The sequence below is a fragment of the Empidonax traillii genome, unplaced genomic scaffold (genome assembly GCF_003031625.1).
Source record: "Empidonax traillii isolate 1590-97213 ecotype Southwest subspecies unplaced genomic scaffold, ASM303162v1 scaffold1361:size121931, whole genome shotgun sequence".
NCBI lineage: Eukaryota > Metazoa > Chordata > Aves > Passeriformes > Tyrannidae > Empidonax > Empidonax traillii.
The window spans coordinates 41,452-63,769 of NW_020956554.1; the positions used below are offsets into that span (position 1 = coordinate 41,452).

Sequence of the window (22,318 nt, forward strand, 5' to 3'; positions counted from 1 at the left end):
CCTGGTGAGGGCTGAGGGGTTGCCCCCACTGCCAGCCCCCCAAGCTGCCACCTTCAGGCTGGTGTCACAGCCACAGACGGTGCAAGTGAGCTCCCAGCCCGCCTTCCTCGGGGGGTTGGTGCTGGTGCCAACGCTGGGGACACCGGCAGCGCCCCGTGGAGCCAGAGGGAACCCCCCCAGCACCGGGACGGTGGGACCACGGGGACCCTGCGTGGTGGCAGCAGCTCCCAGCAAGGCTGCAGACGGCAGCGGGGCAGCGGGGACACCAGAGCACGGTAGGACTCGCTTCCTCTTCTGTCCCCTCTCCTCACCAAGACCTCTTAGTGGGCGCAGCGCTGCTAAAATACCCCCACTGCTGACGCCGGGGGGCCACGGAGAGCGTTGGATGTGGGGGGGCCGTAGAGCACGGAGCCGAGCTCGGTGCTGGCAGCGCTCCCGGCCCCGGGGTGCCTGGCGAGCTTCCCGCGCCGCCCCGGCGCTAATTGTTTTTCCCGGCACGGGGAGACAGGTCGGGACTCATGTGCCCCATCGCGCCGGGCCCCGCGCGTGCCGCCTATCGCCGGGATCTTGTCCCACGTCCAGCGCTTTCTTCCCCAACCTTCCCTCCTTGCCTTGGCACGGGGACGGATCCTGTTCCTCCCTTCCCGTGGGGCGCGGGAGGTGGCGGGGGGCCAAGCTGCGCCGGGGCGTGCTCGGAGCGCCACGGGGAACGATGCCGGGCTCGCCGGCACCGCCGTGCCCCTGGCTCCCACCGTGCCGGGGTGGGCTCTGCCAAACCCCGTGCCCGTCCCCACGAATGGGGTGGGGGATTCCCCGTGTTCCCCTTCCCGGCGGCTTCTCCAGGAGGGCGCCGGGGTGGCCTGGAGACGGCCTCTGCCGCCAGGGCTCCCTGTTTGGGTGCTTGGGGCTCCTTGCCCGTCTCGCTGGGCTGTCGTGGAGCCGCCGTCGCCGGGCCCTAAGTACTGACGCGGCAAAGGCATCCATACATCTGCTCCGGGCGGCGGTGAATCATCCCCCAGCAATGCCCGTGCGCTGCCCAGCCAGCCCGGCTGCCCCGCTGCCCGCGGCACCGGCCGGGAGGAGGGACGGGGCTCCGGACGAGCCGGGGTCATGAGGACACGGGGGAATCAGCACCTGAGGCTGAGCTTCTGAGGTGATAGGGACACGGTATGGTGCTCAAGGCTGAGCCAGGGTCATGGGGACACACAGGGACAGGGGCTGGTCCCGAGGCAGGGTGACAGGGACGTGGGGACACAGCGCTCAGTGCCAGCCTGGGTTAGGGAGGAGATGGGGACAGTGCTCAGGGCTGTGACAGGGCCACGGTGCTCAAGGCCAAGCCAGGGTGATGGGGAAATGGGGACACGGTGCTCCAGACTGATCCAGGGCTATGGTGACACCAGATCACTGTGTTCAGGACCGATCCAGGGTGATGGGGACACACGTAGTGCTCAGGACGGAGTTGTGTTGATGGCAGGCAGTCGAGCGTGGCGTGCCCAGACTACGGGGTGGGACAGGAGCCAGCGGGCAGCGTGTGGGCACCCGCTGCCTTGCAGATGGCCCGGAACTGGCAGGGGACTGGCAGATGCTGCTCAGGCACAGCGGTTTCTCTGCCAGGAAGAGGTGGGAACGATCTGTTTCCTCTCCCGGGAGGCCACCCCGGCCCCCAGCCGCTGACACCCGTGGGTGGCCTCGGGGTGTCGTGGCACGCTGGGTCGGTCCCACACCCCGTGGGAGGAAGCTCCAAGTGAGCCGGCGGCCTCCCTGTTTCGCTTCCACGCCGGGTCGCCCACGCAGGGCCTGGGGCGAAGAGGAGGAGGAGGAGGAGGAGGAGCGGAGGAGGAGCCGTGGGCCGTAGCCGTCCTCCGCCTTGCACCCCAGGAGCCATTTGGCCCCAGTGACCAGCTCTCGGCAGCAACAACCCCGGCTCTGGCCGGCTCGCCCAGGTAGGGATGGTGTGGTGGCACCGGGTAGGGCGGTGTGCGGGCAGGGGGGTGCTGTCACCGGGGCTGGGTGACTGTCCCTGGTCCCCAGTCCCCAGCGGTGCCTCAGGCGCAGGGTTTCGCTCGATGGTTCACTTCTGCTTCTGCTCGCTGAAGGTCCTCAGCCACCCCCATCCCTGTCCCAAGGCTCCCTCCTGCACCAGGCAGACAGGGGGGCTGGCTCTGGGTCTGACTGCACGTGGGGATTGTCACCACTGTCCCCTCGGGATGTGCTTGGCACTGGGGCAGGCACCAGCATTCCTGGGTCATGCTGGGCCGGGCGGGTAGAGCTGTGGTGTGGCTGGTGTGGGGGGTGCATCCCCAAAATCCTCCATCCCTTTGCCAGACGGGTCAGCTCCCTTGTGCCAGATCCGAAGCCGCCGTTTCCCCATCCCATGTCCAGTATGGTGAGGTGGCAAACAGCGGGAGTGGGAGCAGCACAGTGGGAGCTCCTCTCCTGGCTCATCCTCTCCCAGCACCCTCCACCCTTGGAGCCTTATTACAGGCTTCCCTGGGAACTGGCCAATTAACCCCACATCGGTAATTAAATGCATGGAGGAGACCACGGACCTGGGATTACTTGTCCCTGCCTGGAAAATAAGAGCATCTCTGATGAGTCCTGGAACAGGTCTGGCTGCAGGAGCCATTTGCCCCAGAGCTCCGTCGGGATGCCGAAGAGCTTCCACGAGGCCACCCGGCTGCTGGTCATCGCTGACAGGGCTTTTTGGCACCAAGGGCTGGGGCAGTGGGGGCTCTGGCCCCGTGGGGGAGGCATTTGTGGCTGCAGCACCCAATGTCACCCCTCGGCTCCACCAGCCGTGCTCTCTGGCTGTGGTTGTGTCCTTGGTGCTGCCACTGGCACAGCACAGGGAGATGGCTGAGCCTCTGCAGGGGGGCTGCGCTCTGGGGACCGCCCTGGAGAGCTGAGAGGTGCAATCACTAAATCCTGCCTGTTCCCTGCCTGCAGTGTCCAGCCATCCAGGATGGCTCCAGGCAGTGGCTGCATCACTTGGTTCTGGATCTGTCCTGGCAACTTCCAGGGCTGGCAGGGACCAGGAAGTGGGGCCAGGGTGGGTGTGCCAGTGTCCCCCAGGAGCAATGGCCTGTCTGGATGACGGTTGACAATGGTTCTCAGGGTCCCCTTCCTGATGGGGACACCCCATCCCACCTCCCTGCCTGCCTGTGGAGCACCCCATCAGGATGGGCAGTGCTGGGTGGGTGGATTGCCACAAGAGTGGGCACCCTGCCCACTATCAGCCCCCCCTCCCCCCTTGGTGTCACTGCTGTCACCAGGAAATCCATGGCTGTCTCGCCACTTCTGAGGAACACCCCAACCCACATACAGCTGGCACATGTGACGCTGCTGTCCCCAACGCTGCCATCGCCCTGGCAAGGTGCCCACACAGTGGGCACAGGGTGCTGGGTGCCTCCCCCACCCTCCTGGGTGCTGTTGCCATGGCAATGGGTGTGTTCAACTCCATCGTCTGGTACCCCAGATTGGCTCAGGTTGGCCCCTGCCCACATGTCCTTGTCCCCTGGCTGCGTGGCACACGGACACGGCCTCGGCAGGACACTTGGCAGCCTGGGCCATCACAAGCTGCCACTCTAGCCTCGCTGGTGCCAAGTGCCGGCTGGCACACGTGGGGGAGGCTGTGGCGTGGGGGGACGCAGGCGCCGAGGGGCACTGCGGCAGCGGGGCGGGTGGCGGGGCCACCACCCCTCATCCCACCCTGCCATGCCAGGGCTGGGCACAGGTGCTACCGGGGTGGTCCCTGGTGCCAGGGAGCGTGTGGGTGCCATCGGGGATGGTACCCACAGTCAAACACTCCCACTTCTCTTCAGTGTCACTGCAACTACCCGGGAGGGTGGTCTGCATCCACGCTGGCCTGGCTGCAGGCTGAGGTGGGCATAGTCGGGTGGGCACAGCAGGGTCGGTGCCTTCTGCACTCACCAGTCAGCCGGCAAACTGGGCACAGGGGCTTGGCTGTGGCGGGGAGGGGGCTGCGGGAGGCGGGATATTGCCATGCTGGTCATGCGTGGGAGCGGCAGCCGAGCCGGAGCCTGTTTGGTGCCAGCCGGGAGCTGGCGGAGGGAAGGGGGCCGGGCTGCAGCGCTGCTGGGGCTGGGGATGCTGGTGGCACCCGGGGGACCCCCGCCGACCGTAGCGAGGAGCTGAGCGAGGGCACCGCGGCACCGAGGTAGGACCTGAACAATGGCCGTGCTGGGAAGCAGCAGCAGCAGGAGGAGGAGGAGGAGGAGGAGGAGGAGGAAGACAGGGATTGAGGGCCCCCCAAGCTGCCGCACAAGCGGCGGGAGCGGGCGCAGGGCTCCGGTGGCCCCCAGGCTGGAGCACACTCTGTGCGCGGTCCCCCGGACAAACCCCCTGCCCCTGGGGCTCAGGGTTGTGCCGGTGAATGCGCTGCGCTCTCCGACCTCCCCCCCAGTGCCCCTTGCCCAGCAGTGACCGCTGCCCGGGTACGATGTGGGATGGCACTTCCTGCCCCAGGCCGGGAGTCCTCTGGGTGTGCCGAGGCCGCAGCGGTGCTTCGGGAGGTGGCCTTGGCACGGGTGGCGGCATGGATGGGCTGGGCAAAGGAAGCTGGCCATGGCCCTGCTGCCCGATGCCACATCGCAGGGCAACCGGGGGCATGGGGGGCGTCCAGCGGCGCAGCCGCCCCAAAGATGCCACTGGCACCTCCTCAGAACCCTCAGTGTGCCAGGGGGTGGCGTGCTCGTGTTGCCATGCTGAGCCTCTCCAGCTGCCAGGAATGTGCCGGGGCTCTGTGCCCGCCGGCGCGGCTGCTGCTGGGGTAACGGTGTCTGCGGAGGGGTGGGCACCAGGGGCTCCGGGCTCATCTGCCTTTGCCCACCTGTGCAGGGAGCAGCCTGGAGCCCGAGGAGTGCAGCATGGAGCCGCCGGCCGTGCCGGAGGAGGAGGTGCCCGTCCCCGTGGCACCTGGCCCGGTGGGTTGCCAGCTCTTTGGATATGTGGGAATTGAAGCCGTGCTCGACCAGATGAAAATCAAAACCATGAAGACGGGCTTCGAGTTCAATATCATGGTTGTGGGTGAGCATTGGGTCCAGGGTTTGCTCCTGGCTGGGGTGGGAATCCTGGCTCTGATTCCGCCATGCCAGGGGAAATCATGTTTTTAAGGAGTTTTAAGGAAATTTAGAGATTTTAAATTATTTAAGTAGCAAACAATTGAAGAGGAGCAACAACCCCGACATCCCTTATCAGCATAATATAGTGATGGTGATAGGTGAGCTCGTTCCAACCTCTTGGATGCTCCCAAATGGACACTGAGATATTACAGCCTTGGGGAATAAATTTATTTGGGAGGTACATTGAACTAGCCCAACCTCTGGAATGCTCCCAAAGGGATACCGAGGTGTTACCACCCTGGGGGACAAACCAGAGCTGCTGCTGTCCCCTCAGGGCAGAGCGGGCTGGGGAAGTCCACGATGGTGAACACCCTCTTCAAGTCCAAGGTGAGCCGCAAATCCTCGCAGCCTGGCCAGGAGGAACGTATTCCCAAGACAGTGCAGCTTCAGTCTATCACCCACGGTAAGGTTATCACCTTGGGGTTGTGTCCCACCAACACTAGGGAGAAACAGAGGACCAAGGGGAGGTCTGAGGGCAGCCTCTGACCCCCCTCCCCCCGTCCTCTCCTGCTCCCAAATGCTTCATCCCCACTGAGCCACCTCTCTGCCCCGTAGTCATCGAGGAGAAGGGGGTGAAGATGAAGCTGACAGTGACGGACACGCCGGGGTTTGGGGACCAGATCAACAATGAAAACTGGTAGGACACAGTGGGGTGCAGCAGCCCAGCTTGGTGCATGACAGTTTGGGTGGGGATTGAGCTCAGATGCTGTCCCCCAACTTGTCCTCAGCTGGGACCCCATCATCAAATACATCAATGAGCAGTATGAGAGGTACCTGCGGGAGGAGATCCTCATCACCCGTAAGAGGAAGATCCCAGACACTCGGGTCCATGGATGTGTCTACTTTGTCCCCCCCACGGGTCACTGGTGAGTCTTCACTTGCAGCACCCGTGGGGTGATGGGGTCACCCCAGGGTGATGGTGATGGGGTCACTCTGAGGTAATGGTGGTGAGGTCATCCTGGGATGGTTGTGTCACCCTGGGGTGAAGATGGTGGGGTGACCCCAGGGTGACGGCGGTGGTGCCACCTCAGGGTGATGGTAGTGGGGTCACCCCACAGTGACAGTGGTGGGGTCACCCAGGGGTGATGGTGGTGGTCCTTGGCAGGCTGCGCCCACTGGATCTGGAGTTCATGCGGCGGCTCAGCAAGATTGTCAACGTGGTGCCAGTGATCGCCAAAGCCGACACACTCACCCTGGAGGAGCGGGCAGAGTTCAAGCAGCGGGTGAGGACAGGTCCCCGAGGCACTCCTGGGGTGCCCCATGTATCCCCAGCCCCGGCTCAAGTCCTGCATCCCGCAGATCCAGGAGGACCTGAAGACCCACGCCATCAGCGTGTACCCGCAGGAGGACTTTGACCAGGACCCTGAAGACAGGGCACTGAATGACAGGATTCGGGTGAGTGCCAGGATGCCAGGACTGGGGGTGCCAACCCTGGGGAGAAGGGTGGGGGAGAAACCCCCTGGGGCAGCCCAGAGCACGTGGGGTGAGCACAGCCCTCTGCACCGGCAGGAGAAGATCCCCTTTGCCGTGGTGGGGGCGGACCAGGAGCACCAGGTGAATGGCAAGCGGGTGCTGGGCCGCAAGACCAAGTGGGGCATCATCGAAGGTGAGTTGAGCCCTTTGCACCCCCAGCCCTCCTGTGGGGGCCTGTGGGGAGCAGCACCCAGGGGTGCATCCCTGCCTGGGTGGTTGCTGAGCCCACAGGTGTGTCACGGAGCCATGCTGGTGCTCCAGTGGCACCTGGAGCATGTTGGGATGTGCTCCCTGGGCATCTGCCCACCACCGTGCCCTCCTGCCCACCCACTACCCACCTGCTGCCCCTCTGCCTTGCTTTGCAGTGGAGAACCCAGCACACTGCGAGTTCCCCCTCCTGCGGGACCTGCTGATCCGGTGAGTGGGGGACCGGGTAGGGGGTGCTGGAATTCCTGATGTGACAGCCGGGCAGAGGGGACAGTGACATGATGCCCTTCCTCCCCTTGTCACCCTGAGCAGGTCACACCTGCAGGACCTGAAGGACATCACCCACAATGTCCACTATGAGAGCTACCGCGTGCGGCGGCTGAACGAGAGCAACCGGCCGGTGCTGAGCCCCCTCAACGGGCTGCCTGGCAAAGGTGAGGGTGGCAGCCACCTCTGAGCCACCTCATGCCCCCCAGAGCCACCACTGGACCCCATGGCAGTGCCTGCTCCTGCCCACCATGGCTGTGCCCAGACCCTGCCTGGGGTGAGGAGCCCATGTTAATTTGGGGTGAGGCATCCCCTGACAGTGCCCAGCTGCCCCTCATCCCCAGGCTCTGCCATGGGCACAGACCCCAGGGATCCTGTGTGACATCAAAGGTCAGGCTGCAGCCTTCAGCCTTTGCCATCACCCTCCTCCTGCTGCACTCCCCACCTCTGACGTGCCACCACTCTCCTTGTGCTGCTCCGGGATGAGACCCTCCCCAGGCACCCTGGGGGGGTGGGGGTGCTGCCCATGGGGTGTGCCGGGGGGGCCAAGGTGCGGGTGCCCTCCCCACGGTTACCTCACCCATCCTGACCAGTGACAGCAACTGGCATAGCTGGACTTTGAGCCACTTATCAGGTAGTGGAGGTGCCGGGAGGGGTGTGGAGGTGCCGGGAGGGGTGTGGAGGTGCCAGAGGGGTGTGGAGGTGCCAGAGGGGTGTGGAGGTGCCAGAGGGGTGTGGAGGTGTCGCCTGCAAGGGTGTGAGGGGGCTACGCCCTGCTGTGGCACCCCCCTTCCAAGGGCACCCAGCACTGGGTCCAGCCCCCAACCCCTTCAGGTGGGCCCGGTGGGTGCTGCCCCGCTGGCATCCAACCCTGGCACTCCGTGGGGATGGGGTGTCAAGGTGATTCCCCGGTACTCCCGGGGTGCCTGAAAGGCCCCTTTGTGCCTCCTGCCGTGGGCAGGGCTGGGACACTGTGCCAGGACGGTGGCACACGGTGTTTCCTGCCTGCCCCAGCCACACCGTGGGGCTCGACATCCCCGCCAGCACCGGCACCCTTTGCCCAGCCCCGCGTTAATGATCCACCCGCCGGCGTGGCCGCCAGCCCCCGGCAGCCACCTGGCCGGCTGTGCGCGGCGGTGGCGGTGGCAGCAGCCGAGGGTCCTCAGCGCAAGTGGCTCGGGGGGGCTGGCAGCTCCCTGCCCCGCGCCCCACCCTTCCGCGCCGGCACTCCGATAAGAGCGGCTGCCGGCAGCACCCGTTCCCCGGCGCGGGCGCGGCTGGGAGAGCCGGAGGGACCATGGCCGTGGCGAGGGTGAACCTGCGCGCCCTCACCTCCTGGGTGGGCATCGCCCGGCTCTTCGCCGTCGTGCTGTCCTGCCTCACCTTCAGCTTGGTGGCCTCCACGGGGAACTTCGGGGGTGCCTCGGGGACGTGGTGCATGTTCACCTGGTGCTTCTGCTTCGTCGTGACGCTGCTGGTGCTGCTGTTGGAGCTGCTGGAGCTCTACCCTGCGCTGCCGCTCTCCTGGGACGACTTCACTTCGGCTTTCTCCATGCTGGCGGTGCTGATGGTCTTCACCTCCTCGGTGGTCTTCCCCGCCACCTTCATCAGCAGCCCCTGCAGCAGCAACCAGTGTGCCCGGCAGGCCGTGGCCACCACCACCTCCTTCCTCTGCTTCCTCGCCTACGCCGTCGAGGTGGGACTGACCCGCGCCAAGCCCGGGGACGTCAGCAGCTTCCTCTCCACTGTGCCCGGGCTCCTCAAGGTCTTCGAAGCCTACGTGGCTTGTCTTATCTTCTCCTTGCTGGATAAGTACAGTCACAAATCCGGCCTGCTGTGGTGTATTGCTGTCTACTCCATCTGCTTCATCTTCACCCTACTCATCATCATCTTCACCATTGGCCGGTGCCTCGCCTACTTCCCCTTCCCCCTGGACAAGGTGCTGGTGGGGTACAACTTCCTGGCCCTGCTGATGTACATCACTGCCACCATCCTCTGGCCCCTCTACAGCTTCAAGGGACGGCCCCGCCCCGAATCCTGCGGCAGGAACTGCCCGTGGGACAAGCACCTGGGGATCACCTTCCTCACCATCTTCAACCTCATCGCCTACTTGGTGGACTTGGTCTACTCTAGCAGGATGGTCTTCATCAGGACACCTTCCTAAGGGCTCTGGGTGGGGTGAGGGCTGGGTGCCGCTGTGGGGCTGCCAGTGGAGCAGAGGAAGAGGCTGGATGCCTCGGAAAGCTCCTTCTCCCTGCGCCAAAGCAGAGCTGTGGGGCACTCCTGGGGTGTGCTCAGCCGGGGACCCCATGGGCTGCACAGGTAGGGGGCTGGGGGGTCACAGGGGACTTCTGAAACCCTGGAGCTTGGGGGGGCTTTGGGATTAAATTGGGTAATTTTTCACTTGTTTCTGCCTCCTCTTTCTTCCCCTTCTCAATTTTCTGCAGGATCCTCCTGCCTGTGGGGCACTGGCAGCACTTGGGGCCATGGGTGGCTCTAGGGGGCACCGGCAGAAGTATGGGAGGGCACCAGGCTCCAGCAAATACTGTTTGTCCTCCTTGTTGACTTGGCACAGGAGTGAAGCAGGGCATGACCAGGAAAAGCCCAACCCGGATGCCTTTTCCTTGGCACCTGCACAGGGCCCTGCCAAACAGGTTCAGGAGGAATGTGGCTGCTGAGGGGGTCTGAGAGCCTGCCAGGTTCTTGTCACCAGCACTCCCAGGTCCTCATCACCACCTCGGTCACCCCAGCTGGAGCTCTGCTGGGTTTGGTCCCAGCCACGTGGGCGGGAGTCCTGTGTCTGCTGTTTACCCTTTGGGGGCTGCTGTAATGTTCCCTCCCTGGGGGAAAACAGGGCAGAGGGGTGGCTGTCACCCAGTGCCACCAGAGCTGGTGGTACTGACACATGTCACCAGGAGGATGGTGGCATTGCAGGCTGGGAAGAGGCAGCAGTGCAGTGAAGGCAGGGGAAGGCGTGCCCGCAGGCAGAGTTCCTGGCACCGTGCTCCCGGATGTGGGATGGGTGCCCATGGGGCACCCTGGAAGGTTGTGGGGCCACTGTCCCCACGCTGTTCCTTATGCCACTGCTTGCCCTGGCCACAGCCTGGGGCCATCACTGCTGCCTCGGGGCCCGTGGGGTGACACAGAGTGGGGTCCCCACCATCAGGAGATGGCACAAATCAGCCACCACGATAGAGCCCACGGGTGCCCCAGTGCCTGGGCAGGTGGGACCTCCATGCCCTTTGCCAGAGCCACTGCAGTGGGGGGGGGGTCACAGCACCTTCAGATAGCAAAGCAGAGTGGCCTGGTGGGTATCCCCATTGCCTGGTCTGTGTCCCCACAATGACCACCACCATGGCACGATGGGCTGCTCCCCTGCACCCCAGGCAGCAGGGCTGGAGAGAATGGTAGAATTTTGGGGCGAAGTAACAGGAAAATGGCAGTGGAGAGGCACAGCCTGGTGCAGCACCCGTGTGTGAATATTGAGGACGCCCAAGATGATGGAAATTCTCAGAGGAAGGAGGCTGGGAAGCATGGGGATGGCGGTGGTGTCACTGGTAATGAGCAGTGCCAGTAACAGGTTTTTGGCTGTGGATGGCACATGGGCAGTGCCGGCACGTGGGGGGTGTGGTGGGGCTGAGGGGGCAGGGGCTGGGCTAGCAGTGGGGTGTGGGTGAGTGGCTGGAGGAGATTTGAGGAGTTCCCAATGGGACTCCAGCCCAGGAGCCCCATCGGGGCTCTGTGCCTTGCTGGGACCCCGGGGCACCTCCCAGCTGGGGCACACGGTGGGTGCTGAGGGTCTCCGGGAGGACCTGACACTTGGTGGGTGCAGGACGCCCTGGTGCTGCGCTGTGCCTTGCCAGGGGCGCCCCGTGCCAGAGGGAGCCGCGGTGCTGTGCCATGCCGTGCCAGAGGGCCTCTCGGTGCCGTGCCACGGGGCCGCGGTGCGGGTGCAGTGCCATTGCCAGTGCAGTGCCAGTGCTGGTGCTGCTGACACTGCGGTGCAGTGCCGGTGCCGGTGCCGGTGCCGGTGTCACTTCAATTGCGGTGCGGTGCCGGTGCCGGTGACATTGCCGGTGCGTTGGCACTGCCGGTGCAAGGCGGGTGCCGTTCAGTGCCGGTGCCGCTGAGGTGCCGGTGTGGTGCCAGCCGGGTACCGGTGCGGTGCCGGTGCCGGCGTGGTGCCAGCGCAGTAGCGGTGCCGGTGCGGGGCCGGTGCGGTGCATTCCTCCCCCTAGGGGTCGGTGTGCCGCGGCGCGGGGGGCGGTGCGGGGGGCGGCTCGTTCCTGCGCACGGCCCGGGACGGCCGGGGCACGGCGGCGGCGGCGGGGAGCGGGCACCGCCGCGGGCTGGTGAGTGCGGGTGGAGGGGGGTGGCGGGGCCCCGGCCCTGCGTGGGGGGAAGCCGGGGGGAGTGGTGGGGAAGGGGCGGCGAAGCCCGGCCCGGGGGCTCCCCATTTTCCCCCCCACCGTGGCAACCCCAGCCCCTCGGGCCGGTCTGAGCTGCCCCGGTATCGGGATGGGGCGAGGGACGCCGTGCTCTGGCGGGTCCTCGGCGTGTCCCTTCCCTCATGCAGGGGCTGCCTCAGCCCATGTTACCGGGACCCCCCGGGGAGGCTTTCGGCTTCCCACAATCTACTACCCGCCCTCTGTCCTGTTAGCAAGGTGTCCCTGTGTCCCCCAGGGATGCGCCTGTGTCCTCAAATGCCTCTGTGGCCCCAGGGACACTCCCATGTTCCCCGGTGCCCCTAAGGATGCCTTTGTGTCCTCCTATGCCCCTGTCCCCCCAGGGGTGTCCCTGTGTCCCCAGCTGGGCAAGCTACCCACAGACAATACCCCATGTGAAGCCCCATCTTCCCCCTCCACGGCCTGACTTTCAGGGTGACTTTCAGGGTGACTTCGTCCCCTCCCTGCCCTGTGGAGATGGGGGCCCGGGCCAGGAGCCCCCTGGGCTGCCCCGTTACTCACCCCGAGCATCCAGAGCCCCGCGGTGGGTGCCGTGACGGCTGCTGGCCAGGACAGGTGTTGGGGGACATCCTCGGGAAGGGGGATTGAACTCCTGCCCAGAGAGGGGATGTCCTGCACCAGGGTGACCGTAAGTGCTCCCCGGGAGCAGCTCTTCAGGGAACGGTAGACTGTGGGTGCCCAGAGAGGGGTCCCAGGAGCACCGGGCAGGTCTGACCCCATCCCCGCGTCCCCGTGACCCTCTCGCTGTGCTGCCCACCGCAGTCGGGTGGGGATGTGGCACCCCGAAGGGAGGGCACCGCATTTTGGGGGGACACGAGTGCTCCAAGACACTGGAGTCTGCCAGGTAGGGCAAGGGTTAACTCCGGCAGGGTTTTGGGGTACCGGGGTGTCCCCAGCCGGGTACGCCCAGGCTGTTCCTCGCACGGGTGACCTCACGCTACTGCCATGGCAACGGCTCGTGAAGTCACCGGGAGCGGGGCGGCTGCTTCGAGCGTGGGGTGATGGGATGGGAGCGTGGGAGGCAGCCGCGCGTTTCCCCCGCTCCCGGTCACCGCGTCCCCCGCGTCCCCACAGCATGAGCTGTGCCCCCGCCGGCGCCGACGCCTCCGCCTGACCCCCGCCGTGCCCGCCGTGCCCGCCGTGCCCGTGTCACCATGCTCATCAAGGAGTACCGCATCTGCATGCCGCTCACCACCGAGGAGGTAAGCGGGGGGCACCGGCACCGGGGCTGGCGGCAACGGGGGTGTCTCATGGGTGTCAGGATGGAGGGGGCTGTGCGTGGGGGTCCTGTACCCACGGGAATGCAGCGCCAGGGGATCGGGTTCCTAGACCGCCTTTGCTGTCCCCTCGTGGCACAGCTCGTGGCTGGGACCGAGGTGTGCTTTGGTCATGCTGGGCTGTTCCGTGCGAGGGCTGAGCTGTAATTTGGGGTGCAGGCAGGAGGAACAACCCATCCCTGGGCACGGTGACCTTGGAGCATGGAGCAGCACCGGGGCAGTCCCAGGACCATGGGATGAGTCAACGGGCAAAGGGCACAGGGATTTTGGATACCCGTGGCACTGCAGCAGCTCCAACAGGGAGCACAAGCTCAATTCCTGCTTCAGCAGGGAGCCTGAATCCCATCGGCAAACAGTGCTGACAGCCGGACCAAAGGTCCCCCGTGAGCACCTGGCACTGACAGGGACATTTTGGGGGCAGGGAGCTGCAGTGGTGCCCACCCTGGACGGTGCCAGCCCTCCTTGGACACTGCTTTGCTGTTGGCACGTGAGGAAGGTTCTAATTTAGGCAGAGAGGGGTGATAAGATCGCGCTGGTGGTTGGGGTGATGGATGGGATCCTCAGTGGAACAATCAAACCCTTATCTCACGGCTGCATCACCAAACACATATATCATTATACAGATGAGATATCCGTACCCACATATATCATCACATAGATACAGTTTTCCCTGGCTCCCAGGTAGTTTGCTGAGCTGGGAGAGCAGGATCCAGGTGCTGGAGCAGCCCAGGGACATGGGGGTCAAAGAGGGTGCCCCAGGAACCCCCTGTGCACTGCAGGGCTCAGACTCTGCCACCCCTTGCTCTGTGCCTCAGTTTCCCCTCTCGGCAGTGTGGCTGTGCCAGGTGGCCAGCAGGGCCGGTGGCACTGAGGCCGGGCACTGTGGTTGCAGTACCGTGTGGGGCAGCTCTACACCATCAGCAAGCACAGCCACCAGGAGAGCGAGAAGGGCGAGGGCGTGGAGGTGGTGAAGAACGAGCCCCACGAGGACCCCGTCCACGGCCCCGGCCAGTTCACTGAGAAGCGTGTCCACCTCTCCAGGTGAGCTGGCGGCTCCACCGAGGGGCGCTGGGTGGGCACTGGGAGCAGAAAGCCAGTCTTCCCTTCAAAATTCCTGGAGAACATCCTTTCCGAGTCCTGGACACCCTGCATCGTGGCTGCACACATCTCCCAGGGGTGCCCCTAAGTCCTGGAATGCACCCGTCTTTGAGATCTGCACCCAACTTTGGGGGTGCTCCTAACTCTGAGGGTGTGTCCGTCTCCTGGGGTGCACTTCTCTTGGGGGGCTGCACTCACCACCCAGGGTGTACCCCTCTCCCAGGTATATACCATCTTCAGGGGCTGCACCCATCTTCCTGGGGGCTATCTCTGAGGGTGCACCCATCTTCTTCTGGGGTGCACCCATCTCAGGACACCCACCCCTCTCTGCTGGTCACCCATCTCAGGTACCGGTAGGTGCCTGGGTGAGGGGCTCAGCAATGCCCCAGCCCTGGAGGTGTCCCCATGTCCCCTCACGCAGCCCGTGGGGCAGCTGCTGGCCCCTGGCGCTGCTGGCCCTGTGTCACACCCAGCAGATGCTCCTGACAGGGAGTGGCTGGCGTGAGACAGGTTATTTTTAGCCGCAGCACTCACGATTCCCCTATCGGGGCAGGTATTTATAACACCTAAAAATTAATCAAAATTCAACTCCTGGCTCCTCTGGGGGTCTGCTCCTGCCCGGGGTGCTGGGAGGGGGATGGGACCACCCTGGACCCCTGGCCCTGGGGAGATGGAGGCGCTGGCGAAGGAGTGAGAGTCCAGGAAGGGGGTGGGGTTCCCTCGGCGGGGGGACGAGGGGCTGGGGAGAGGGAGGTGGTTTTGGGGAAAGCATGGGGGCACTGGGTAGGAGATGAGAGCCCTGGGGTGAAGATGGAGGGTCCTGGGGACTTGGCATGGATCCCTGGGGGGAAAGGGGGCTGGGGTGCAGGTGATGGTGGTGGGGAGGTGACAAGGGATCTCTGGGAGGGGGATGCTGGAGTAGTGGTGATGGTCTTTGGGAGATGAAAGTGTCCTGAGGTGCAGGTGAGGGTCTGGAGGAGGTGGTGGGTGTCCCTGGGGTCATGGGGTACAGGTGAGCATCCCTAGGGGGGTCCTGGGTGGAGGTGAAGGTGCATGGAGGGGAGCTAGGGCAGAGTGAGGGTCCTGAGGAGGTAACAGGGGGCCCTGGGAAGGGTTCAGGGGTGCACATGAGGTCCTAGGGTGCAGGTGAGGGTTCCCTGGGGGCCTGGGGTAGAGCTGAGGGTCCTGGGGAGATGGTAAGGATGCCTGGGAGTGTCCTGAGATGCAGGTGGTGATCCTGGGGTACAGATGAGGGCCCTGGGAAGGTGGCAGGTGTCCCTGGGCAGTGATGGGGTGCAGGTGAGGGAATCCTGGGGTGGAGGTGAGGTTGCATGGGGAGGATCTGAGGTGGAGGTGAGTGTCCTGGGGAGGGGATGGGGATCCCAGAGCCAGCCTGTGTTGGGTGGTGCAGGGCTGGGTGGCACCAGCCATGTCCTGCCCTGAGGGGGTCCCCCCCTCCATGGTCCCCTGCAGCAAACTGCCGAGCTGGGCACGGGCAGTGACCCCCCGCATCTTCTACATCACTGAGAAGGCCTGGAACTACTACCCCTACACCATCACGGGTGAGCCCCGGGCAGGGCGTGGGGATGGGCACCGCAGGGCACCCTGTCCCTCCCCAGCAGGGGTGATGGGCTGCCAGCAGCCTGGCCATGGCCTCTGCCCCTGGGCTCACTGCTCTCTCCCTCCCCCACGATGCCACGCGGTGATGCCACCCTGTGATGCTGCTGTGCCACGGTGTCCCTGCAGAGTACACGGTAAGGAGGTGGCACGAGGGGACCTGATCCCTTCCCCGGCACCTGGCATGGCTGGGGATGGGGCACTGGGGTGGGCATCCCCCAGGGATGGGTGTCTCTTGGGGTCAGCATTTTTAGGGGTGGGTGTCCCTCAGGGTGGGCATTCCTTGGGGATGGGTGTTCTTCAGGGTGGGTGTCCTTGGGGAGGGGCATCTCTTGAGGATGGGTGTCCCTTAGGATTGGTTGTCTTTGGGGCTGGGCATCTCTTGGGGCTGAGTGTCCCTTGGGGAGTGGGAGTCCTTTGGGGCCGGGTCTCCCTGAGGTGGGTGTCCCTTGAGTTGAGTGTCTTTGGGGATGGGTGTCCCTGAGCCTGGACATCTCCTGGGATGGGTGTCACTTAGGATTGGGTGTTCCTGGGGTGCATGTCCTTGAAGATGGGCATCCCTTGAGGATGATCATACTTTGAGGTGGGTGTCCCTTGGGGCAGGGTGTCCTTTGGATGGGTGTCCCTCAGGGTAGGTGTCCTTGGGGATGGGCATCCCTTGGGTAGGTGTCCTTGGGAGTGGGTGTCCTTCAGAACAGGCATCCCTTGGGAACCAGCTGACAGCCACTCCCTGCAGTGCTCCTTCCTGCCCAAATTCTCCATCTACATCGAGACCAAGTACGAGGACAACTGTGGGGACAGTGAGAACGTGAGTGTGCGCCACAGCCGAGACCTGGCAAACTCATCACAGGGGCCACACGGTCCACGGCGCTCACCTTCCCTCCCCTTCCCAGATCTTCCACAGCGACAAAATCCTGGGTGACCACGAGGTCTCTTTCCTGGACATTGCCTTCGACGAGATCCCTGAGCGCTACTACCGCAGCCTGGAGGTACCAGGGCTGGGGACCAGGGGGCTCCCTGGGGCCACCCCTCTGTCCTGGGTTGGGGCTCATGGCCCTGCTCTGCCTGATCCCCCCAGGACCCCCGATTCTTCAGCTCAGCCAAGACGGGCCGGGGGCCGCTGCGGGAGGGCTGGCGCCAGCACACCAAGCCCATCATGTGCTCCTACAAACTGGTGAGCGTCAAGTTCGAGGTGTGGGGGCTGCAGACGCGGGTGGAGCAGTTCGTGCACAAGGTGAGGGAGGTCCAAGCTGGGCTGGAGGGGCGTTGTGGGGACAGTGACAGGGTGCTGACCCCCACGGTGCGGTGCAGGTGATCCGGGACATCCTGCTGATCGGGCACCGGCAAGCTTTCGCCTGGGTGGACGAGTGGTGCGGTGAGTCTGTGGGGTCACCCTGGTGGGGATGGGGAGGGGGGCACGTGGTCCCCATGCTGGGAGGGGGCTGCATGTCTAACTGCTGATGCCATTAACCCCATGGCCAGCTCCTACTCTTCCTCCTGTTCCCCCGCTGCCTGCGCTGCCTGCTCTGCTCCACTCCCCTTGCCCTCAGCCCTGCCTGCACCCCTGCACACCGCCTACTCTGCTGCACACCTGAGGGGGACAGGGAGAGGGTTCCCAGCATGCTGCCTGCGCTGCCTGCACCCCTCCCTGCCCGGCAGGGACACTCGCTGCAGGTGCTGCTGAGTGCACACACGGGGATGGGAGCCCAGGGTTTGGTGACAGCCGGTGGTGGGTGCCGGCGGGAAGCGGGGCCGTCCCGGTGAGCGGCTCTCTGCCTTCCAGACATGTCCCTGGAAGAGGTCCGGGCCTTCGAGACTCAGATGCAAGTGGCCACAAACCAAAAGCTGGGGAGCCAGCACCCCTAACTCCTGCTGCCTGCCGGGGCTGGACACCCCGGGCTCCGCCACACTGCCTGCAGGCAGGTGCAGGCGGGGGGTGTTGTGACCCCCCTGCACCCCGCAGCGGAGGGTCCCCCCTCCCGGCTGCCCTCCCCACGTGTCCCCTGCCTGCGCTGTCTGCGCTGCCTGTCCATCCCCTTCCCCGCTGCTGGCTGGGCTGGTGCCGGAGCGGAGGGCTGGCTGCGCTGTCAAGCTTCCCCTTCCCTGCCTGTGCCCTTGTCCCCAGCCCCTGTCCCCTTGTCCCCCAGCTCAGTGGGGAGCCGGGGCGCGGGGCGCAGGCTGCCCCGGGATGAGGGGGTGCAGGACGCGGCCGTGCCGAGCGGCCCCAAGCCCGGCTGTGCTCGGCAGGGATGACGATGGAGGAGGTGCGGCGCTACGAGCAGGAGACACAGGAGGCCACCAACGAGCTCATCGGCCTGGTGGCACCTGCCATCTCGGTCAGCGAGGTGGGGCAGCCGACAGCCACGCACTCGGCCCCTGCCAGCGCCCCCTCCACCCCCCTCAGCGACGAGGCCCCCGAGTTCCTCGCCCCCCCCAGGACTCGCCCGCGGAAGAAGTCGGCGCCAGAGACCCTGACGCTGCCCGCGCTGCGGGAGCGCACTGGCGCCGAGTGATGCCGGCAGCGCCACACCATGCTGGACTGTGCCAGCTCCGCCGCCCACCACGGCCCCTCCGACAGGCATGGACCCCAGGGAAGGACCCGCTGCTGGGGCGCTGGGAGCCCCAGGGGGGTGCTGGCCTCCCTGAGCTATCGGAGTGCCCATGCGGGTCGGTGCCAACGCTGCCGTGCCACACCCACTGGCTGCACCGGGAGGGGACACCAGGCCCGTGCGCGTCCCTGGCAGCGTCGGGCGATGCCGCAGGAGCCGAATCCTTCAGCTCCACCCACCCTGGTGTCTGCAGGGGCCATCGAGGCTGGAGAGCGGTGAGGAGGTGCCTGCTGGTGCTCACGGCCGTGGCCAGGCTGGTAGGCAGTGCCAGGCTGGAGCAGTGCCCTGCAGGGTAGGCACCAGTGCAGGGGCACAGTGCAGGTGACAGTGACAGCTGGGTGCTGGGCTGGGGCTCCCCGTGGGACCCTGGGGGCTGCACAGCCCCGTGCATGGCTGGCCCCGCAGTCAGGGTCCCCTTCACTGTCCCTCCAGAGGCTGTGGCTGCCTGGAAGGGGGCTGGGGTGGGCTCAGGCCCCCATTTTGTTTGGGAAAACAAAAGCCTTTTTGGAAATAAAGCTTGAGACACGGCGGCCGGTGGCTGGCAGGGGTTTATTTAGTGCTGTGCAGGGGTGCTGTGCCTGTGCCGGGGGTGCTGCATCCCCCAGGACTGGACGGGTGCAGGGAGGGATGGTTGGATGGCAGATCCTGGGATGGGGAGACGGGGCCCTGGGATGGGCAGGGCAGGCAGGTCGGTGCTGACTGTGTGGAATCAGCCCAACCCTGGGGTGATGCCCCCACCAACAGCAGCAGCACTGGGCCCCACTCCCTGCCAGCCATCATCCTCATCCTCCAGCTCCTCGGCCCCTGGCACAGCAGGCGCCTCTGCTCCCAGCAGGGCGATGTAGTGGGAGCTGCAGTAGACAGGGGCCTTGTTGGGGCTGGAGTAGACCTGCTCAGGCCGCAGTGAGGCAAAGGGGTTGCTGGCATAGCCCACGATGTGTGCCTCGAGCTCCACGAGGATCTGCAGGGAGGCCTTCAGCTCCTGCTCGCTGTGGGAGAGTGGAGGACAGGCCTGTCACCAGGCAGCTGTGCCGGCTCACAGGGCCAAGGGGCTGTGCTCACCTGTACACAGTGAAGAGGACGGGCAGGCCATAGTCCCGCAGCAGCAGCAGGGTGGGCAGCCACCCCGCCAGCAGGTCTGGGCAGGCGTGGAAACCTGTGGGGTCACAGCAGTGAGGGCTCCACCTCCCTCCCATCCCACTCTGGCCCCACAGCTGTGTCCCCCTGTCCCCACAGGAGCTGAGGCAGATGGAGGAGAGGTACACGGAGATCCTTGAGTCCATCTGCCAGGTGGGGACACTGGGGACATGGGAGACATTTGGGAACATGGAGACACAGAAAGACATGCGGAGCTGGGGAAAGGCAGCTCCAACTGCACCCACTCCGTGCTGGGGACCCCAGGGCACACGGTGGTGCTGGTTATAATGTTTGGAAGCCCTCGGCAAGGTGAGGTCTGGCTCCCCACCAGCACAGGGGGCACTCCAAACTCTGGGTCTGCGCTGAGCACAGCACCAAGCCCTGCAGCACAGACCCCTCTGACCAGCAGAGGGGTGACACAGGTGACACAGGCAGGACAATGAGTGCGGGACGAGGCAGCCACATCCCAGGGGATCACCCCAGCTGGCCACTGTACCTTGGTGCAAAGCCCTGGGCGTGTCCCATGCTACCTGCAGGCTCAGCCCCAGGTGCTTCAGGGTGGTTCCCGAGTCCCTACCCCCTTCCCTGCAGGGATGTCCCGCTCCCAGGTGTGAGGATCCAGCCTCTCCACAGCACAGGCACTCACCTGGGTGAAATCCCACTACGAGGTCAGGACGGGCAGCCAGCTTGGTCTCCACGTGGCTTTCCCAGAAGTCGTGGTAGAGCCCCTTGTAGCTGCTGAGATAGACTCTACCCCGGGGTGCTGGCGTGGCCAGGGGTGGCCTCATGATGGGTCCGTCCACCACATCCACACCCACCATCACCATCTCCACGCCCCGGTGCCCCGGGAACATCCGTGTCAGCTCGTCGTAGTCCGTGGGCCGCGTATTGAGGGTCTCCACGTGGGAGGCCCCCACTACGTGCACGGTGAGGGGCCTGGCAAGGGGGTCGATGCCGAAAAGCCGCAGCCCCAGGCCGATGGTGAGCGGCCGCGAGTGGAAGTCAGTGACCAGGCGCCGGATGGACTCGCGCAGCTCCCTGTCCTCCGGCCGCGGCTTCCCGGCGTTGGCCCAGAGCAGGGTCATGTAGCGCCCGGCCACAATGGCACCCAGCTTCTCCTCCAGCTGCTCCTGCATGGAGAACCAGTCCTCCCAGCCCTTCACATCCCCCGTGGGTTTTGTCCAGGTCTCCGTGGGGAAGGGGATGTCTCCTGGAGGTCGGGAGAAGGTTGGAGGGCACAGTGATGGCCCCACAGCCCAGGCTGCCCATCCCACCTGTGCTGTAGGAGTGCTAGAGGAGAGGGGCTGGGGGAGGGACCCTACATCCCACCATGGGACCTGTGCAGCCTGGGATGGGGGTCAGGCAGGCTGGGGGGGGGTAAACGTGTCCCACCTGTGAAGACAAGCCACTCCACCAACCGATCCAGGGCCACCAGCTTCAGCTTCTTGCAGAACTTCTTGTGCAGCGGCCAGTTGGCACGCTGGCACGCCACACCACAGTAGTACACATTTTGGCACCTGGGTAGACAGGCAGGAAGCCAAGCCATGGTGAGGAGGGCAGGATCTGTTCCTGCTGAGCCTGGCTCACCCCCTCCCAGGGCTGTGTCACTGTTTTGGGGGGGGTGCCCTGAGGTTGAAGATGAGCACCGGGGCCACACACCCCTCACGGCACCCCAGCCACTGGGCTGGAAACGAGGGATGGATCCATCCCTGTGCCATCAGAACATCCCTTCCATACCTCTTGCAACGCCGGAGGCTTTTGGGGTCAGGGAGGGCATCAGGGAGCTTCTTGCATTCAGCACAAAACTTGAAGGTGTCCTCCATCTTCTGGAACATGTCGAAGTAAGTCCGGATGCCGAAATCGCTGCCACTCTTCTTCCCGTCCATGGCAGACCTGCACATGTTGGGGGGTGAGCAGGATCCAGCCCACTGCAACCACAGTGGGGCTGATGTCCTGCCTCCGTCCGAGCCTGCTAGGATTTTTATCTCCAGCCAGGAACACCCTGGCCTGGGGGGAGATGGGGAGGTGGAATCCCTGGAGGGGTGCACCCAGGAGCCCATTCGAGCCAACATATGGGCTGGGCCGGGAGGGTGGGATGAGCCAGGAGAGACACTCCAACAGCGGGAGGACACATGGGATGGCCTGGCCAGGGTGGAGGGTGCGGGGAACGTGCACCTATGAGTGGTCACTCACTTGTAGTCCTCGTAGCTCTCCATGTTGAGCTTCTGCAGGATGACGTGGGACAGCCCCGGCACGTTGCGGTCCATGGCCTGGAAGCCCAGCGAGTCCACGTCCGGAGCCCTCGCCGCCGGCCCCTCCACGGCCTTCTTGGGGCGGCCCGCCCTGGGGGCAGCGCCCGCTGGCTGGGCCGTGGGGGCTGCAGGGCAGAGGGGTGCGGGCGATGGGGCCGGCTGGGGGGTCCCCGTGTTCTGCTGGGGTCCCCCCCGCCGCCCACCGCCCCCGCGGCGCCTCCCGCCCGCCATCCCCCCTGCTCGTCCCGGGGGGCCCGGCGGTGCCGGGAGATCCCGGGAAGTCCCGACAGCCTGTCCCGCTGCCGGGCTCAAATGTCAGTCCCTAGGGGAAACGAGGCCCCTCCGGCGGGAATCGGATAGCGGAGCTATTCTGGGCATCCCCTCCCCGGGAACGGGCCAACCCGCTCCGGGGGTCCGGCTCCCGCCCCGAAAGCTGCGGTGGTGGCAGTGGGGTCCCCCAAAGCCCCCTAATGTGCCACAACTGCGCAACTGGGGGGATCTCGGGGGGCTGCCTAAGCCCCTGGGACCGCCTGTCACAATGGGGCCGTGGGGTCCCCACCCCAGCCTGGCCTGCGGGGACTCCCCTCTCAGGGCCCCCAGTGGGGTGTGAGGGAGTGGCTGGGTGGGCACCACAGACTCCGTTAGGGGGGCCATAGTGGGGCTGCCCAGGGAGGGTCATGGTGCCCCTGCAGCACCCCCAGGACACACGGGTGGGCTCGGGTGGGCTCGGGGGGACCCCGCCCACGGGGGGGGGGGGGCGGTAAGGGCTGCCCA

The 22,318-nt window shown here is 65.4% G+C and overlaps 4 protein-coding genes across 6 annotated transcripts; 3 read left to right on the plus strand and 1 right to left on the minus strand.

The window, feature by feature from the left end:
• The first annotated feature begins 1,833 nt into the window (after positions 1–1,833).
• Positions 1,834–7,514, plus strand: LOC114069788 (septin-12-like). Of its 2 annotated transcripts, none has more exons than XM_027906822.1 (10): positions 1,834–1,943; positions 4,858–5,046; positions 5,416–5,544; positions 5,697–5,778; positions 5,870–6,007; positions 6,247–6,364; positions 6,441–6,536; positions 6,651–6,747; positions 6,980–7,031; positions 7,134–7,514. In XM_027906822.1, the coding sequence occupies exons 2-10, from the start codon at positions 4,887–4,889 to the stop codon at positions 7,276–7,278; spliced, it is 1,017 nt and encodes a 338-aa protein (XP_027762623.1). In that variant the 5' UTR covers positions 1,834–1,943; positions 4,858–4,886; the 3' UTR covers positions 7,279–7,514. The 2 variants fall into 2 exon arrangements, with proteins under 2 accessions (XP_027762623.1, XP_027762622.1); XM_027906821.1 differs by lacking the exon at positions 1,834–1,943 and adding an exon at positions 4,029–4,177.
• Positions 7,515–7,627: 113 nt separating this feature from the next.
• LOC114069787 (myeloid-associated differentiation marker homolog) lies at positions 7,628–9,442 on the plus strand. The gene is given in 3 exon segments (XM_027906820.1): positions 7,628–7,751; positions 7,791–8,354; positions 8,357–9,442. Coding segments are annotated over 2 exon segments (1,275 nt in total). The 5' UTR covers positions 7,628–7,751; positions 7,791–7,975; the 3' UTR covers positions 9,253–9,442.
• A 3,137-nt stretch (positions 9,443–12,579) lies between these two features.
• LOC114069789 (cytoplasmic phosphatidylinositol transfer protein 1-like) lies at positions 12,580–18,685 on the plus strand. Of its 2 annotated transcripts, none has more exons than XM_027906823.1 (9): positions 12,580–12,756; positions 13,724–13,872; positions 15,403–15,491; positions 15,676–15,683; positions 16,283–16,354; positions 16,440–16,535; positions 16,625–16,780; positions 16,858–16,921; positions 17,794–18,685. In XM_027906823.1, the coding sequence occupies exons 1-9, from the start codon at positions 12,709–12,711 to the stop codon at positions 18,057–18,059; spliced, it is 948 nt and encodes a 315-aa protein (XP_027762624.1). In that variant the 5' UTR covers positions 12,580–12,708; the 3' UTR covers positions 18,060–18,685. The 2 variants fall into 2 exon arrangements, with proteins under 2 accessions (XP_027762624.1, XP_027762625.1); XM_027906824.1 differs by lacking the exon at positions 17,794–18,685 and adding an exon at positions 17,330–17,460 and having other exon boundaries at positions 12,586–12,756.
• A 179-nt stretch (positions 18,686–18,864) lies between these two features.
• Positions 18,865–21,790, minus strand: MSS51 (MSS51 mitochondrial translational activator). Its single transcript, XM_027906825.1, has 6 exons — positions 21,486–21,790; positions 21,030–21,185; positions 20,685–20,809; positions 19,939–20,502; positions 19,218–19,311; positions 18,865–19,144 (listed from the first exon to the last, which is right to left on the minus strand). Exons 1-6 carry the CDS (start codon positions 21,773–21,775, stop codon positions 18,865–18,867), a joined length of 1,509 nt encoding a protein of 502 aa, XP_027762626.1. The 5' UTR covers positions 21,776–21,790.
• Positions 21,791–22,318: the final 528 nt, after the last annotated feature.